A 19389-nucleotide genomic window follows, 5' to 3' on the forward strand; every position below is an offset into this window, starting at 1 on the left:
CTAAAAACATCATATGCTTTAAAAGACTTTTTATAATGGAAAAATGCAAACATATGAAAGCAGAATAGTATAATCATCCTCTAAGTACTCATCACTCAGTGGCAACAATGATTGACTCGTGGCCAATCTGTTTCAACCCTGCTCCCATCCACTTCCTCTCTCTCCTATTATCCTGAGGCCAATCCCAGCTATCATACCATTCCATCCATAAATATTTCAATATGTACCTCTAAAAGATATGAATCCATTCTTTTAACACTACAAGACCATTATCACAACTAAAAGTATTCATGAGAGTTCCTAAGTGTCAACAAATATCAAATTTCCCATTGTCTAAAATAACTTTAGGTTTTTTTTTTTTTTTTAGTTTGTTTTGTTTGAATCAGAATCCAAATAGGGCCCACACATTCCTATTGGATAGAACATTATTTTAAGTACAATAATCATTTCATGTGTTTGTAAGAAGACATCATTTTCAATCTCTTCCCAAGGTAACTGTCCTATTTGTTCTGTCCTATTTGGTCAGGTTTCTTTACTTCTGCTCCATTAGTTTCTTTCCTTGCCCTTTATTTCTACTAAGCTAAGCACGCCAAACTCACTATTCTAAGTCACTGTAAACAGCATCAAGTGTCTAATGTCTCTTTCCAGTGGCTAGGGATTCAGAAATGGGAGATTTCTCACGGAAAACACTTTTGGCCCAATTACAAAACATGTTCAAAATCTGGGTGGAAGCATGCTTTATCTTGGGAGATGGGGGCAAAACAGGCCCCCCTCATCCATATGGACTGCTCCCTGCTCTGGAAAGCACTTGTCCAACATTACAGGTAGTTCTAAACTATGCCCAATGATACATTGCTCTCCTCCTTTAGTGAAGACAAGTATCAAATATTGAGAGAATCCAGCTCCATTCAGAGCAGACTGGACCTCAGCTTAGTCTTAAGAAAACAATCTGATTTCTCAGCTAATTGTTTTCTCTTTTAAGAGGCCGAGTTTATCCTTTGTATCCTACAGGTCAATGCCAGAATTAACAAGGTCTCTGAGACAAATCACCAGTGGACATGCCATGATGGGCAAAGTCAAGATCTCATCCATAATTGTGGAAAGCCCCTCTGATGGAAGAAGGGAGAGTGGAGGGGTAGGGATCAGAAAGAGCAGTTAGGAGGACACTAAAATGTCCAGGCAGGAAGTGATGTGCTCTTGAAGTTGGGTAGCAAGAGGGCAGACAGAAGGGGAATGTGAGAAAAGAGGAAGTTTGGGGACTGATTGGTTGTGGGGGTGAAGATGGAAGAGGAAGGAGTTTTTAGTGACATTCATGTTTCCAACTCCAGTTCTGGGAGGCTGTGTGAAAAAGAATTTTAAACACATACACCCACACACAGAACCCCATGTGAAATACTCTTTGTAGTTAGAGCAAGGGTTCTCAACACTGGCTGCACATGAGAATCATCTGGGGAGTTTAAAAAACACTATGCCCAGGCCCAGCTCAGGCAAGTTGAATCAGAATTCCAGGGAAATTCTATCTCCCGCTCCGTTCCCCAGCACAGGTGGTGCCAAAGTACAGCCAGGGCTGGGAACCGCCGGGGCAGGCATGGACAGCATGGGCTGTGGGTCCAAAACGACTCGCCTGTTCCAAAACCTGTGGGAGGGCTCATTGTTGGAACTGTTCACAGCTTGGATTTTAGTTTGGCTCAGCTTGGACCCCTGTTGCTTGGGGTGAGAGAAAACCTGACCTTTGGAAGTCAGCTCTCTGGCAGAGAGACTGGCAAGGACAGCCTGGCAGGGAACAGGAAAGCAGGGAGCCAGGTGTCCGGCACACGTGCTTCCCCTCTGCCCGCGGAAGGCAGTGACTCTCACTCTTCTGTGCGTCACATTCAAGCTGGGATCTTTGTTAAATGCAGGTGGCTGGGCCCCACTCCCTGCATTGGTCAGGTCCAGGGTGTGTGGCCCAGGAATCTGTGTTTTGATGATTCCCAGGTAACTGTCAGAGGGTTCATGGCACAAACTCCGAAGCCTTGAGAGGCCTGCAGATGTAACAGTCTGTGGGCCCCACGGTGGACATGAGCAGGGCAGATTCTCCTTCATTCTGGCCCCTGGCCCAGGAGACTGAATGGGCAGGTCTGAGGTAGCAGCCAGCAGTCAGTATTAGAATAGTGTTAGTGCGGCTCTATCCATTGGGGGGGGGGGGGGTGGCCTTCATGGAAAAAAAATGCACCTGCCCCATTTTCATTGTATAACAGAAGGTGGAAGCGAAGCAGGAAGGGCCCTTGGCTCACTTACTACATTTCACCCAAAAGGGAAACTGGGGGGTTTTCCTAGCCTGAGCAAGGGCCGGAAATGCAGGAGACAGAGGAACTCAAGCAGCAGCCTCTGGCCTTTCAGAGAACTTGTTTCTGCAGTGGGTTTCAATGTGAGGTCCCTGGAAGAACAACATCAGCACGCTTGTTAGAAGTGCACATTCATGCCCTGGCCGGTTAGCTCAGCGGTTAAGAGCGTCGGCCTGCGGTCCAGAGAAGTGCACAGTCACGGGCCCCACACCCTACCTACTGGGTCCGACTCTGGGGTGGGGCCCTCAGTCTGTTACAACAAGGCTGCAGGTGATTCTGGTGTTCAGGTCTGAGGACCCAATGCTTCAGTGCTCATGGGCTCAGGGAAGGTTCCTCCCCTCATTCCCTTCCTGTGAGGGGAGGGAGAAGACACGTAGCACCCCTCCCACTCTCTCCTCTAGATGTTGAAAAGGTGCTGAATGACACACAGGCTGCTTGGGCCAGAGAAAAGCAAGCCAGGTTCTGGGCAGCTGCCACCTGCCCAGCCGGCTGCTCCCCCAGCTGACTGTCAGCTTTGATTTTCTTCTCTCTAAGCCTGGAGAAGGGTGCAGGCGGGGCTTTCCCTCAGAAAGAAAAGGCATCTGGGTGCCTGCCTGACCCCCCAAAGTTGAGGCAACTCTGGTCCAGATGCCCTAGGGTCTGGTTCCACGGTCCTCCCTAGAGAAACATGGGAGTAGGACGGAGAGGCTCCGGGCACACCTCCACTCGCTCCTTCGCCTGGCCCAGGGGGCCTCCTTTCTCTGAGGATGGGGAAGCAAACACTGCCGTCTGGGACAGGCTCTGGTCCAAGGGGCTCATCCTGGACCAGGACACAAGCCCTTCTTAGAACACTTAGTCAGTGTTTATGCCCACACCTCCAGAAATGGGTTTCAGTCTGCATGGACTGCTACAGCGAAATGCCAGACTGGGTGGCTCAAAGAACAGACGTGTGTCTCTCTTGGTTGTGTTGGCTGGGGCGAGGCTGATTCAGAGGCTGAGGCACTGGGCGAGGACCGGCCCAGTGCGGCAGGGTGAGGACTGGCCTGGTGAGACAGGCGAGTCACTCCGCCCTCTCTTCTCCAGCCCCAGTTCTGGACCTCCTCCCAACATCCCGCTCCAACAGAAAGACCAACGTGCTCTAAGGAGGATGCCAGCGGGGTCAGGAACAAACCAGCCCTGTTGTCAGGATTCAGTACAGAGTCTTTAGATGTGTTATAAGAGAGTTCACAAATTTGAAGCAAAAATTCGGGGATGTACTTGGGTTAAATTGAAAGCACAATTTCATGTTTTCTTGTCAAATGACTTTACTTGAGGCAACAAATGAAATATAATTTAACTCAACAGGAAATATCACACTTGGAGGGAAAAAAGAAGAAAAAAAAAAAAACACCTTAAAGCCAAACATTCTTTCCAAGGCACAGCACTGACATTTCCAGATTGACAGTAGAATGAATATGTTTCCATGAAACAAAACTGTGAGTCTAAACACTGGCTTCGAAATAATTTCCCACTTCGTCTCCACTTCAAGGCTCAGGGAACGATGCTTGTGGCCTTTCTCAGGGCCAGGTAGCCAGTGACAACATCGGATGGCAGCCTTCGGATGTAGGAAAACTCTTCGATGGTGCTGAACCGCAGCTTGCTCTGGGGGTCAGTGTAGTTGGCCTGGGCGGGAAGCAGGCACAGAGAAGGGCAGAGAGTTGGTGGTGGTGGTGGTGACTGTTCTAAGTTCAAGTTTAATAACTTCTCTATTTTACTGAAAGTGAAATATATTTTCATCATGTCTTACTGTCACCAGGAACACTAAATTGCTCACTTTGGCGAAGACACATTCATCTTCCCAGACTTGAGAAATACTTCAGGGTATGAATGGGAGGAAGAGCAGTAACCACAATGGACTCCAGGACTCTTCTGGTTGATGCCTCAAGGACCAAAGGCAACAGGTCCAAAACTGACTTCATGAAGATCATCCCTGCCTCCAGACCCCCACCTGCTCCACACGAATGTTCCAGAGGCAGGGAGCAGCACCTCCGCGCCTGCTGGCACACCCGCCCCTGCTTGCTGCCCCCCCTACTCCCAGTGCCCTCCTCTCCCACCCGTCCCCTCCCCATGCCACTTCCATGGCTCCCTGGGCGCCACTGCCATGCTCGACTGGCCACCTACATCCACTCTTCCACAGGAGGGACAGCCGTCCTACAACTTACAACTACAGCCAGGGTCATCTTTGCAACTTGCAATTCTGGTCATGTCCTTCTTCATGAAACCTCTCAATGGTTCTTCTCAGTTCTTGGGACAAAGGCCCAAGTGCTCAGCATGGTTCCTCAGGCCCTGCCAGCTCTTACTCAGCCCCATGTCCTCACTCACTGGTTCCAACTTGCCCGGCTCTGAGTCCCTCCCTCCTGTCATGCCCCATTTTCCCTTTCCTTGGGAGGGCCTCCACCCTGGCCCCCTATGCTCGGTCATCACCTATTCGTCCTATAGGACTCAGGCCCCAAGGTCATATCATCAGAGAAGCTTTATCTGCCCTCCCACAGGAGGTCAGGACCCCACCCTCCTCTGACCTCACCAGATGTGTCTCCTGTGGAATGCTTAGTGCTGTTGCTTTTTCATCATCTGCATGACTCTAACTGAGATCTGGGCTCTGAGACTCCCTGAGGCAGGAACCCTGTGGTGTGTTTATCACTGAATTCTGGCTCGGCTCCTAGTGCAATGCAGAGCACACAGTAGGCCTTCAGTCAGTGTCCAGCCAATGATAAATGAATGAATGAACCAACAAAGGGATGATTAGGACCATCACGGAAAAGAGATCTTGTTTCCCACTGACACACCAAAATTCTCTTTGGCGTGTTTTCCCATGTGCAAAGTGGAGACTCTAATTTACCCACCATATACCTCAAGGCACATGGTTTCCACAGATTTGGAAACAGAAGCCGTGAAGGTGAGTCATTTGGAGCTCCTTTAAAAAAAACTGTAAGATGCCATTAAAGTCTAGACAGACAACATCCAATTACTCAAGTGTGGCTTGTTCGCTCCAGTGTTGCTCATCTCTGCAGCTTAGAGCAGTGGTTCTCAGCCTTCCTAATGCCGCGACCCTTTAATACAGTTCCTCATGTGGTGGTGACCCCCAACCATCAAATTATTTTCGTTGCTACTTCATAACTGTACGTTTGCTACTGTGATGTCCTGGGCGACCCCTGTGAAAGGGTCTGGGACCCCGGAAGGGGTCGCAACCCCCGGGTTGAGAACCGCTGCCCTAGCGCAGCAGTGCTGATTCAGTCAGGGAGGGGAGTGAAGGAGCAACAGGCCATAGGGAACTGAGTCATAGGTTTCTCAAGTGCTACAAAGCCTCCATTTCTGCCACTGGGGACCTCCTGAGGTATTTAACGGCTTCCTGTCAGGAAAATGAGATTATTTCTTAAACACTAAAATTAATTAAAGCTCTATAAAAAATGAAACTTTGATCCTTTGATCCAGATAGTGCCTTTCTGTAACACGTGAAAGTCATGTAATATATGACAGTAATACAAAGGAAGGCTCAAACAGAAAAACAGCAACAAGTCCCTTCCGAGGCTCTGGGCCATGAGGCACTTAGATGAACTGACTGGCAGGGGAGGTGGCCCCGCAGTTCCGAGCAGGGGTGCAGGCGTGTACATCTGGCTGTGATCAACCGGCCTCTGTACACGAACCAGCCCAGCCTGGCTCCATTCCTGTGGCTGCCTCTCTCCTACCACCAGACTGCTGAGCCTGCCCGCCCAAGTTCAGACCTCACTGCCAAGAAGGCAGTGAATTCACTGCTGCTGAATAATGCGAAATACACAGATACTGTGGCACCAACGAGAGCTTGCACGGACGGAACCTGACCTAGTATTCTGAACAGAGGGGAGGATGCCAAGTGACACCACACACCTGAACAAGTAAAAACTGCACTCCTACAGTCGGAACCTCCCCCGGTTCCATCCCTGGAGCCCGAATGAAACAAAGGCTGCCTTCCCTTCCGGCCTCCCTCCGGGGTGGTAAGAGGCAGTGTTCACTGCTCCCCAGTCTCTCCCAGAGCCACTTTCCATAGCTTTGTGACAAGGGCTAAACACAGATGTGACCCTGCACACCTCCCTGCCATGCCCCCACACAGGGCAAACAGTCACTTAGCTGGCTGGGAAATGGCGGGTCAGTGTAAACATGAGTTGGGCTTTATTTTTAAATCCTCACCCGAGGATATTTTTCCATTTATCTTCAGACACAGTGGGAGGGAAGGGAGGGGGGGCAGAGAGAGACATCAATGTGTGAGACACACATTGATTGGTTGCCTCCCAGAGGACCCCAACCAGGACTGGGGTCTGAACCGCAACTGAGGTACATGTCCTTGACAGGAATTGAACCCACGATTCTTTGATCCCCAGGCCAACGCTCTAACCCCTGAGCCAAATCGGCCAGAGCTAAATAATTTTTAAAGAGTACAATCATCTCTAAAATGCAGAGGTTTTTTTTAAACTTGAGCAGTAAAAAATAATAATTGTCGTTTTCATGTAGTTAACATGATCTCTAAGAAGCATCTTTCATAGAGGCACAGGAAGGAGAGTAAAACTTGGGTCCCCTTCTTTCTGGAGCAATCCTCTCTCCAGACTGCCCACGTGATGCCCCAGGTCACAGCCACTCTGAAATGAACTGTGAACAACACTTCAGCACAAACCCGTTACCTATTCAAAGTATATGGGCTCCGGGCAGGACCAGTGGTGGTCTATATTCAAGACTAAGTAGACGATACTGTGAAATCTTCCTTTCAAGTCTGTGTTATAAGACACAGAGATGTAAATATACTCACAAGAAGACCTGAAACATCGGAGTATTTCTTAGCTGGTTTGAAGGATGGAGGAGCATCAATACTGAAGTCTGGGGGAAAAAAAAGAAGATAATGAAGCTGGCTTTAAACCAGTCATGTCCCTTCTAGGTCAAAAGCAGGCTCTGGATGTAGCTTTGCCCTGTCCCCACAGACCTTCTGCTCTAGCGGAACCACAGGAAAGCTCATCTGCTCACAAGCCATTTTCACCGTCTCAGGCTACATGGGCTGATGGTGATGAGATGCCAGACAACCCACTGCTTGGATCTCTGCATCCACACCCAGACAACTGACTAGCTCACTTGTCATCCATCTGAGTTACCCCCATGAGAGATGTGCAGTGGGACAGGAGCTGAAGGAAACTTTTACCTGTACTTTCCAATTAAATTGAACAGAACATGTAAGTGCTTTACACAGATTTGGAAATGCTGAGCATACAGCATTTACTATGAAAAACACCGGCTCAGAGGGTAAAACAGAGCTGGCCTTCAAGCTGGTTATAGAAAACCTCCTAAATCTGGGACAACCTTGTTCTTGGAAACACATTTTAAGAGTAGACTTCTGAATAAGAAGTTTGTCAAAGAGAAACACCAATATTATTATATCAGGACTCATTTCTCCAGATTGACATGTTAACAGTGACATTAAAAACCACATAACCATGACAACACAAACAAACAGATTCAACACAGATACAGTTATGAGAAAATGTACACAAAATCTCCCTATATTGATGCCATTATAAAATTCCTAAGCTAGAAATTGCTTCCTCCATTAATGCAAACACAGTAATGTAGGTTTGTTGTAAGAAAGTTCCTAGTCTAAACATTATAAACTCATAGAAGGCGATAAACAGCTCACAGTTAGGATCGTTCAGTTGCCACGGCAATGCCCTTTCAGAAGCGAGAATTTGTTTCAGGTTCTTCCAGGTTCTATTCTTCTTGCCAGCTACTGCACCACCATGGCCAGAGTGCTCAAGTTAGAAGCATGGATAGGGAGAAACAAAAATGAATGGAAAGTACGATTTCAGAATGTGCCATTTATGCTTATTCTTAACTGTAATGCACTCCTCATTCTGTCAGCAACCATTTGTACCCCTAAGCCTCTTTCTAAAAAGTATTACTCTGTACACTTCAATCTTACTTATAAAAAACAATGCTTTTGGACTGTCAAAATCCATGAGTTAGTTGGTGATGGAAGTAGAAATAAAAGGTTATGTCTTTTACATGCACACAGGAAATCACATCCTTTATGGCGTCTAACTTTATAGAATTCACTCATGGATTTCCCATTACTTTCCCATTTACTACAAAGTTATATTTTAACTCATGACCACATTGCTAAACTCCCCTCTGAGGGCAAACGTTTGCCTTGCAAATTGCTGGCGATCCTGGAAAACCCAAGTATGCCTCAATCATGGCAAGGCAAGCCCTTTGGAAATTTTTTTTTCTTTTTGTCCTATGAAGATGGCAAAATAAAATGGCAAAGAATAGCAAAAATCTGTTGCAGGCACTGACAATAGTGTATTTTCAAAACTAATGAAAAATAAGCTTAATGGTGTAATCTGAATCACTGTAGTGTATTATGTCCCTCGAGAACGACAGCCTGCTTCTACTTTACAGTAAAATAGCTGAGATTTACTTAAAGAAAGGGCCCTTCTTCTCCTGACCCCAACCCTCCCACACAGCCGATGACAGAGGAGGTGGCAACTGGAGAAAGGGACGCCAGTGCCACCTGGGCTGGAGGCCCAGCACAGCCAGAAGCCAAGGTATGCTTGTTTGGTTTTTAATTCATCGAACATCTTAGATGCTTACCACAAAGTTGGGATCCTTAAATGGCAAAGGCTTGGAAGTTTTTTCCATAGGTCCTGTGTTAAAATCAGAGGGCACCATTTTATTCTCACTCACGGCTTCCATGCTGATACCCTTAAAACACAGTAAGAATAGTAGGACGTCAGCATCTTTTAACCGAGTTCCCTAACTCATCTCTCCACAGGACATAAGATGACAGCACAGGACATGTGAGGAAGGGTGGTGTGCCCAGAGTCCCAGCAGATGGCCTGCACCGGAGGAAGGCATGTTGGACTCGCCGCAGCACCCGCTGTGCAGAAGCCACAGGAGAGACCAGGAGAAGCCAGGACCCAGCTGCCATGCTTTCCAGCCCCACTATGTGCCAAGCACAGGGATGGGCGCCCCACCCAAACTGGCTCATTTAACTATGACAAGGTAGTGTTATTCTCCCCAGTATACAGAAAACACTGAGGCTCTCCACGACACTACATGGCCTCTACTCCTGCTGATCTTGTCAAACTATCTTGAAACATTAAGACAATAAAAGGTCCAGCCCCTTTAAGGCTCTCAACAGCCAGATCCCAGGCTAGAGCCGGTATGCTTAAGGGGCACAACAGGACGTGGGCACTCGTGAGAAAGGAGAATAGAGGGAGAAGAGGCTAGACGGTCAGCTGGCTGCGGCCACAGTACGCTGACAAGAAGGCTAATATGCTTTAAGACAAAAAGCCATTTAAGCTAAGAATCACAAAGAAAAAAACAAGATAAAGTAAGAAATCACTTCTGATTTGTAATGCAATTTCCAATCTTTCAGACTGCAATCAACTGGGTTTTGATATATAATTTACGTAGAGCGAAATGCACCGATCTTAAGTGTAGGTCTCATGAGTTTTGCCAAATGTTTACATTTGTGTAACCCATGCCCCCATAGAGATAGAGAACATTTCCATCATTCCAGAAAGTTCCCTCATGCCTTTTCCTAGTCAATCCTTTCCACCCTCAGGGGCAACCACCGTTCTGATTTCTACTGCATTACTGCTGCCTTTCTAGAACTTCATGAATGGAATCTGATGGCATGTACTGTTGTGTCTGGCTTCCTTAGCTCAGTATGATGTTTATGAGATTTATCCATGCTGTTGCATGGATCAATAGTTTGTTTCACTGAATTTGTATACTACTCAGAGAGTATTATTTTACTGTATGGATGTACCACAATTTGTTTATCCATTTTCCTGGTGATAAAATAAGGTCCTTTTCAGTCTTCAGTTATTATAAATAAAGCTGCTATGAAATATCTGTTCAAGCCTTTGTGTGGACATGTGTTTTTACTTCTCTTGGGTAAATTCCTAGAAGTGGAATGGTTGGGTTATAGGGTAAGTATATGTTTAATGTTATAAAAAAACTGCCAAACCATTTTCCTAAATAGTTGCACTCTTATATTTCATTAGTGCAACAGAGTTCTGATTGTATAAATACATACTCCACCCCACCACTCCTACCACTTCCTGCAATGGCATCCACATGGGCGAACAGGGAGTGGGGGAGACAGGGACCACTCGGTCTGCTGCGACAGTTCTCTGAAAGATCTCTTCTCAGACACCTGCTCAGACTCCGCTCCAGGATCTCTCCACATGGGCCTGTGCTCCAGCCAACGACCCTGGGGCCTGTGCTCCTTCTCTGTTCCTACCACCTCTTCTGTCTGCACTGCCTCCCTCCATTCGTGGTCCTTCCTAACTTTTCTCCCCTCCAAGGCCTAACTCAAATGTCAACTCACTAAGAGCTAAGAAACTTCCAATCTCTCAGCCTTTTCTGTAGCCACAAGTGATGTCTCTTTCTCCTCTCCCTTCCTGCCCTCCCTCCCTTCCTCATTGCCTCCCTCATTCCTCCTCTTTCCACCTCTCCCTCCCACGATGGCATAACTAAATGCCAGCATCGGTATTTTTTTTTTTTTTTTAATCCTCACCTGAGGATATTTTTCCATTTTTTGTACAGATAGAGTGGGAGGAGAGAGAGAGGAAGGGAGAGAGAGAGAGAAACATCGACGTGAAGGGACACATCGAGTGGCTGCCACCCACACGACCAACCAGGGCCGGGGACAAACTGCAACCGAAGTACGTGCCCTTAGCGGGAACCGAACCCAGGTCTCTCCGGACCGCAGGCCGACGCTCTAACCGCTGAGCCAAACTGGCCAGGGCCAGCATCGGTATTTAAGGTGCATGTGCTCAGGGGTTCATTATAAGGAATCGTCTCTGGGGGATGCAGTGGCCAAACACAGGAAGGATAATTCAGAAACAAATGGACTTGGTTATCTACAGGGCAGAGGGAACAAGGTGGAAAGGACAGGGAGGTGGGAAAGGGAAGAGACAGGAGTAAACTTCTTTGAGTATAACTTCTGTAGAGTTTTGATCTTTTGAACCATGTTAAAGTTTCACATACTAAAGAGAAAATAATAATAAGACCAACAAGGATGGGGCAACAGATGGAGGAAATGGAATACAAACAAAACCAAGTCAACCTAACTGTATTTGGAATGAATAACAACTGCACATAAGGGGGGAAAAGGGAGAAATCACATTTGTGACTTTGAACACAGTACTCTGACAATACAACCTAAGGCTGAAGGCAAAAAGAACCCTAAACAATTGATGGGTTTGTTTCCCACAAGGGTATACCACTTTATATGTATTCTAAGATGAAGTAAAATAAGGAACGAGGGAAGGCTGGAATGACCCTTGCACTAGTGGATTAAAATCAGAAGTTATCAATATGAACTCACGGTTTTTAACTTAGTTCTCTCCCGAGAGGGCTGGAAACAATGAACAATAGGCACACCCTTGTTCAGATCCTGGTTTCTCAATATTGTTTTCCAAGAACTAGTTGTGATCCTTGAAGAAACAGCTGGTTCTGGGCCTGAGTCAGGAAAATACAGGATGAGCCTCCAGATGCCAGAAAGTAAGGAAGCTAGTGTACCAGTTTTCTAGAGCTGCCATAACAAAATATCACAGACCAAGTGCTTTGAACGGAGAACCTTATCCTCTCACAGTTCCGGAGAGCAGAAGTCCAGGATCAAGGTGCCAGCAGGCTTGATTTCCCCTAAGGCCTTGTAGATGGCCATCATCTCACTGTGTCCTCACATGACTTCTCTTCTGTACACGTGCCTGGTGTCTCTCATTTTTCTTAAAAGGACACCAGTCCCATTAGATTAGGGACCCACCCTTATGACCTCATTGAGCCTTAATTACTTCTTTAATGGTCCCATCTTTAATACAGAAACATTCTGAGGTGTACTGAGGGTTAGGACTACCACATATGAATCTTGGGGGGACACAATTCAGTGCATTATACCACTCAAAAAATGACAGAGGGATAGTAAAGGATACAGGCACCTGTTTGAAGAGTGCCCACTAGCCAAACCTGAGCAACAAATTGAGCAACAACCTGAGCAACAAATTAAAAAATGATAATCCAGAATATATAAAGAACTCTTATGACTCAATGATAAAAAGACAAATAATTCCATTTTAGAAAGGAGCAAAGATTTCAACAAACATTTCTTCAAAGATACAGAAATGGCCAGTAAGCACATGAAAAGTTGATCAACATAATTAGTGATTAGGAAAATGTCAATCAAAACCACAAGAGGTATTATTTCACACCCACTAGAATGGCTATAATAAGAACCATAATGACGTGTTAGTGAGAATGTAGAGAAACTAGAACCTTCATACACTGCTTGTGAAAATGTAAATGGGTTCAGTCACATTGAAATACAGTTTGGTTACCTGTTTTTAGAGGTTAATCTAACAGCAAATGAGCCAGGGACTCCATGGAACCTGAGGAGGAAGCTGTAGCTGGCATGCAGGTCAAAAAGAGTGAGAGTCCCCTGCTCTTTCGAGAGGTGGTAGTCCAGGGGAGAAGTGAGGAGCTTGGCCCGCTGGCTGAAAGGCATATGAGATAAGCAGGTCACCTGAGGAGCCATTCGCTGGAGGACTCTAACAATTCGTTAAGGATGCACCACAGGACTACTCAGTGAGGAAAGGCGGATGAAATGGGCTGTCAGGAGGCTGGGCCTACAGGGTGGCCGAACTTAAGTGAGAGAGAGAAAAACAACTCCAAGAACGATGCAGTGAGCATCCCATCAGAACAGAAAAACCATGACAGCTAGGGACAACTCAGAAAAACAGGTGGAATGTAAAAGAGGTTTCCTGGGGCCAGATCCACTTTAAGTTTCAACTTTATTGAGTTTTTCATAAAGAAAATGACTACTTATGTAATGTTGTTTCCATCTGGGAGGAAATAAGCAAACAGAATCGCTATAGAAGCAAAGAGGAGATAGCAAAGGGAAATGAAGAACCAGGCCCCGAGGCCTTCAATGATGATAAAAGAACTGTCCATAGAAGATGCCCTGCTCACAGTGCTGCCATCCTCAAGCAGTGGCATTAGCTTTATCTTCTTCTCCAGAACTGCTGAAAGACTGCACTTTCCCCTTTCTGTTCACGCCTCTTCCCTGATTCCTAGTGGGTAAAGTCAAAGGCACAGCGAAATCCTCGGAAGGAATACAGGGCATTCTTTTGACATAGGCAGTTCCCAGGCCCAGGGAGACCCAGAACACTGACAGGCAGAAATGCCTCATCAAGACCCAGGCAGAGGCTATGAAGAAAAGCAGGGACCTCAGCAAGCCCCTGTGGGTGAGAAGGTCTAGGAGCTCTGGCAGAAAGGAGGTGCACCAGCAGACAGGTGCACCTGCTGAGAAGAAGGGGAAGGTAGTGGGGAAAAAGAGCTAGAAGTTGGCATCAACATTCTGAGGGGCACGCTTGAAAAGAGTCAAAAAGGGAATGAGATGATGTACTCATGCACTGATTTTCCAAACCGACCCCTCCTGCTCTCTTGGCCACTCCATCCTCTTCTCGTCCCTTGTCAGCAGGCCAGACCTCACTGAGCAGTCAAGATGAGGAAGGGGCAGGGAAAGGAAGCCATCCTGAGGTGAACTAAGCTGCATCCTTCCAGAGCTGCATCCTGCCTGACCAGGCTCCAAAAGAATATTCTACTCCGGCCCAGAACTGGGTTTTCTGCTTTTCTTTCCTCTTTAACTCCGCCCTCCATGTTACTGTGCCCTCATTCTTCCTTTCCCCTGGGCTTCCGCCAAGCTGAGACTCCTGTGTCTCTTGGTGATGGAATGAGAGGGAGAGACCTTCAGTCAAAGGGAGGATGTCTGGCAGGTGGGGATGCAATAAAATAAAATTTAATATGGTGTACAGTTTCCATATTACTAAACCACTATAACACTAGGAGACTTTACGAGATGAGCTGTACTGCCCCGAGGCATGAACGCTCTAAGAAGAGGAAAGAAGGAACACCTAGTACTAAAAGAGCTGATGTAAGTCCTAGGGAAGAGAAACCTGGCCTGCTATCAAAGAATAGCACACGCCTGCCCTGAACCGGGACAAGTCAGTGAGGCCTCAGCTGTGCCCAACTATAGAAACCAAATAAATGGCTTCATCCCTCCAGACTGCATGACTGCATGACTGACTCAGACTTAAGGATAACTTGGGCATTCTATCTGTGGTTACGAATAAGAGGAACAAATGTCCTTTGTCTTATCACTGAAAAAAAATCAAATGTCCTCTTACATCTAATAGTATTCTGACCCTAATTAAAACTACAAGGTTAGTGTAGGGTTACTTAAAACAGAAAACTGTGAGATGCAACCCAAATATTCAATAATGTCAATTAAATAACAGCATTTGATTCTTTGGAAAGTCTATCAACATAGAGACAGGTTCATGAAATAATGCTAAGTAAAAAGGAGGCTACACAATGTTATATACCAAATACAATGATGAAAAATTACATTTATATATAGAAAACACAAATAATTATAGTTGGTAGAGAAGATTGAGTGACTTTTTATGTCCACTTGAAAAATGGGGGAAAAAAGGAACTTCTAAAATTTAACATTATCATGTTTCTTAAAAGCTGGGGTAGAATGATTTTTTTTTAAATGAATAAATCCAATCAGTCCCATTCTCTGGCTGCCCCCAATTACAGAACAGTCTATTCATCATCTGCAGTCTACATTAACCTTCTAATGCATGGCTGCCTCTCATTTAAATGTTGTGTTAACTGCTTAACCATCACAAATCAGTCTATTACATAACACTCAGTATGTAGGTCAATTAGGACTCTGCAGATTTTAACAACTTGAACAGACATCTGGAAAGTCTAAAATGCCCTGTGTTGATCTCACAACCCACCCCCCTTAAGCATTTCTCTGTACATGGACTTGGTTATATCAGAGATGCAATTGTATCTTCTAAGGTAGAGAGTGATAAGAGTGGTATCAAGAGAGGCAGCATGAAAAAAAGAATGTGGCCCTGGCCGGTTTGGCTCAGCTGTTAGAGCATCAGCCTGCGGTCCAGAGAGACCCGGGTTCGGTTCCCGCTAAGGCCATGTACCTCGGTTGCAGTTTGTCCCTGGCCCTGGTTGGGTTGCATGGGTGGCAGCCACTTGAGGTGTCCCTTTCATGTCAATGTTTCTCTCTCTCTCTCTCTCTCTCTTCCCCTTCCTCCCGCCCTCCCTCCCTCCCACTCTATCTGAACAAAATATGGAAAAATGTCCTCAGGTGAGGATAAAAAAAAAAAGAATGTGGACTCTGGAGAGTCTGCATGGGTTCCAATCCTGCCTCTACCACTTGGTAGCTGTGTGACCTCGGGAAAGTTATTTAATTTCTCTATGCTCCAGTCTTTTTATCTGTAGAATAACAATTCACAGGGGGCTGTTTTGAGGATTAAACGAGTTGGTTTAGTGCTTGAAACAGTCCTGACCAGTTTTGCTCAGTGGTTAGTGTGTCAGCCCTCAGACCAGAGTCTGGGGTTCAATTCCGGTCAGGGGCACATACCTCAGTTTCGGTTCGTTTTCCAGCCCTGGTCTAGGTCATGCGGGAGGCAGCTTATCGATGCGTCTCTCTCGCATCGATGTTTCTCTTTCTCTCCCTCACACTCTAGCTGAAGATAAATGGGAAAATATCCCTGGGTGAGGATTTTAAAAAAAAGAAAGTGCTTGAAACAGTGCCTGGTATATAGTAAATGCCCAATACATATTAATTACTATTATTTATCATGATTTCTTTCACTTTAGCAGAGTGAGTACCATGGTAGGAGAAAATACAATGCATATATCTTGCAAAGGGCTCCAATCAAGACTATATAAAAACTCCTGAATATTAATAATTATTATTTTTTTAATTTATTTTTTATCCTCACCCAAGGACATTTTTTCCATTTTTTGTTCAGATAGAGTTGGAGGGAGAGAGAGGAAGAGAAAGAGAGAGAAACATTGATGTGAAAGGGACACATCAAGTGGCTGCCACCGGTACGACCCAACCAGGGCTGGGGACAAACTGCAACCGAGGTACGTGTCCTTAGCGGGAACCGAACCCAGGTCTCTCTGGACCACAGGCTGATGCTCTAATCGCTGAGCCAAACTAGCCAGGGCTTAATAATTTTTAAAAAACCAATTAGAAAAAATCAGGCACATCACAAAAGATACTGGCATAGTTGATAATCATATGAAAAGGTGACTGATATAATTAGTAATCAGTAATCTGAGAAATAAAGAAAAATGAGATAGCACTATATATCTATCAAAATGGCTAAAATGAAAGGTGAATGATTCCAAGTGTTGTGAGGATATAGAGCAACTAGAAGGGTCATACTTTGCTGGTGAAAATGCACAATAATGCAACTACTTTGGGAAATACTGTTTAACAATTTCTAACCAAGTTAAATGTACGTCTATCTTATGATCCGGTGATTATACTTCTACCCATTTACCCAAGATAAATGAAAGCCTGTATCTACACAGACTTGTACACGAATGTTCAGAGGAGCTTAAAAAACAGTAAATAACTCAAATGTCCATCAGTTGTGGTATGTTTACATAATGTACCAGATATACTAACACAGATAATAACATGAATGAATGAATGAATGACTCTTGAAAACAGTTTCACAGAGAAACCTAAATAGACACAAAAGAATATGTTCTGTATGATTCCATTTATATTCTGTTAAAAAACCCAAAGTCATCTACCCGGTGTGGTTCAGTAGCTGAGCATCCACACATGCACCGAGAGGTGGCTGGTTTGATTCCCAGTCAGGGCAGATGCCCAGGATGTGGGCCAGACCTCCACTGGGGGATGTTCTCTCTCATCGATGTTTCTCTCTCTCTCTCCCTCTCCCTTCCTCTCTCTCTAAAAACAATAAAGAAAAAAAATTTAAAAAACAAAACAAAACATGCAGTCAGTCTATGGTGAGAGATGTCAGAACAGGAAGGCAGTAATGCCTGTAAAGGGTCACCAGGGAATTTTCTGGGGCTCTTAATAATGCTATCTTGATCTGGGTGGTGGCCACATGTAAAATGTCACTGATCTGCACTCTTAAGATCCGTGCATTTTACTGGATGAAAACCATACCTTAATAAAGTATTTTTAAAAGGGGAAGCACTATTAATTACCAATGGAACAAAGGACAGGCAGTTAACATCTCTAGACAGCGTTCTGGGTGAAGGATGCCACATCATGTGCCAGAGAGGACACAGTAACACACTCCATCTCTGCTTTCTTGTTGCTCTAAATAAAATGCAGGAGCCAAGGCAAACACTCATCTAAGCTAGCCACTCCTCTGCTGGAAGTTCTTTGCCGGAATTTTGGAGCCTAGAATGTGCAGCTGCCGTTGGGTCTGCACCAGGCACTGTGCTCAGGGCTTTCCGACCGTGATCTCACTGAATCCGTGGAAGAACCCCCTACGGTGAAACCACACACAGTGGGACGGGAAACCGGATCAAGAAAACACTTTTCTGAGGATGAGGGAAACCACCCGTATCAACACATCTTGGTACTCCTCCATGTAGGGCTTTGGGGCACTCTGCACCTCACAGACCCTGGGTAAATGTCTTTCAAATGGACGAAGGTGAGACTCGATAACGTCTGCCTCACTGAAAGTCACAGAAAGAAAAGTCCTGAGCCTCGCTCTAAACGCCACCTTGAAGGGAAGAGACAGACCTTCCTCTAAGTCAGTAAAAACCTCCCTACCTCTCCAGCTTTTCTCAAAGACAATGCAACGCGGGTAGCTGTTTACCCATTTTCCACCTGTTCAAACTAAGGGAAAATTGTTTCACCAGCACTGGGCACAAGCACAGCAAAAAGCTGACGCCCCCAAACCGGCGCATGCGTCCTGGCTCGCTCTGCCCTGCAAACCCGCCCTCACTCCGCCGAACAAGGCCGCGCGCATGCGCTCTCGCCCTGCCCCAAACTCGGCTACCGCGCACGCGCAGGCTAGTCGCGCTACAACTTACCTGTGCAAAGCTCGAGGCGGACACTTTTTTCTTCTTACTGGCGCTATATCCTCCGCTGCTGCTGCCGTTGTGGGAAGGACTGGCTGGTCTCTTCTTGCTGTTCCGGGCTATCCCCGGGACGGCAGTGGTGGCCACAATTGGAATTTGAGCCGCCATCCCTACCCTGAGTCGTCCTCCTCCCCCCTCCTCACTGCTTTCCCAGTGAAGGCCCTGGGACTTCCGGCTCGCGGTTACTTCCGTCTTAATGCCTGAAAACCCGGCCTGGACTGTTCGCCGACTTCTCTCGGCCGAATCCGAAAGGCGGAGCGAATCTGAAAGGCGGAGCTCGGTGCACCCAATTCCGTCCGGGCGGGAAGATGTCTGCGGGGCTATGTCCTGCTCCTCTGGGCACGTGCTTGGAAATCCCTAGCGATCGAGGACATGTCGCCATCTTTTTTTGTTTGTTTTTTAAACAACAGGGTTTTAAAATATAACTATGTTGTCTTTTCTAACTTTAGGTCAGAAGACGGTTTGCTTTTGATATCTGTAAGAGTAAAGGCAGGGTCATTCTGGGTGGATTAGACAGCTGCTAGCTTTCCCCTTGTTCACTGCCTTCTCGCAGGGAAGGAGTTTGTATATCAGTAGAGCCCAAATAGACTTAAAGGGTAGAGTGGTTATTAACCTTCTAGGGGTCACAGACCTCTTTAAGCATGTAAGCTAGGCTACCCTCCATCTCCCATCCCCACCAAATGTATACAAGCCTAGACAAAATATTACATATAATTCCAGGGAGTTCATAGATCTGCTGAAACCTATTTATGAACTTCGGTGGAACACGCCCTTGTTATGGTGCCACATACTATATACTTCTTCAGTGCCTTTATGACTTAAACTGCAGGGTTTATAATTGGTTAATGTCTTTGGCTTCTGCTAGAATGTAAGCTCTATGAGTTCAAGGCCAGTTATGTTTTGTTCATTTATCTTTCCCAGGTCACAATACCTTAGAAGTCATTGGTACATTATAAATATGTATAGTGAAATAATAAATGAGTGAACCCCGTGCAGTAATTAGTTGAAGCTACTGTGTACAGGAAATTGGCATATGTGAATCTGGATCTTTGAAAGAAATAGGCTG

The 19389-nt window shown here is 45.9% G+C and overlaps 1 protein-coding gene across 5 annotated transcripts; it reads right to left on the minus strand.

The window, feature by feature from the left end:
- Positions 1-3565: 3565 nt before the first annotated feature.
- INO80C (INO80 complex subunit C) lies at positions 3566-18522 on the minus strand. Of its 5 annotated transcripts, XM_036245894.1 has the most exons (7): positions 18276-18357; positions 12704-12859; positions 11698-11831; positions 8949-9059; positions 7996-8107; positions 7120-7187; positions 3567-3965 (listed from the first exon to the last, which is right to left on the minus strand). In XM_036245894.1, the coding sequence occupies exons 4-7, from the start codon at positions 9048-9050 to the stop codon at positions 3834-3836; spliced, it is 414 nt and encodes a 137-aa protein (XP_036101787.1). In that variant the 5' UTR covers positions 9051-9059; positions 11698-11831; positions 12704-12859; positions 18276-18357; the 3' UTR covers positions 3567-3833. The 5 variants fall into 5 exon arrangements, 4 of the variants coding, with proteins under 4 accessions (XP_036101786.1, XP_036101787.1, XP_036101788.1 ...); XM_036245895.1 differs by lacking the exon at positions 11698-11831; XM_036245893.1 differs by lacking the exons at positions 11698-11831; positions 12704-12859 and having other exon boundaries at positions 3566-3965; positions 18276-18522.
- Positions 18523-19389: the final 867 nt, after the last annotated feature.

Source organism: Molossus molossus, unplaced genomic scaffold, assembly GCF_014108415.1.
Source record: "Molossus molossus isolate mMolMol1 unplaced genomic scaffold, mMolMol1.p scaffold_m16_p_6, whole genome shotgun sequence".
Lineage (NCBI taxonomy): Eukaryota > Metazoa > Chordata > Mammalia > Chiroptera > Molossidae > Molossus > Molossus molossus.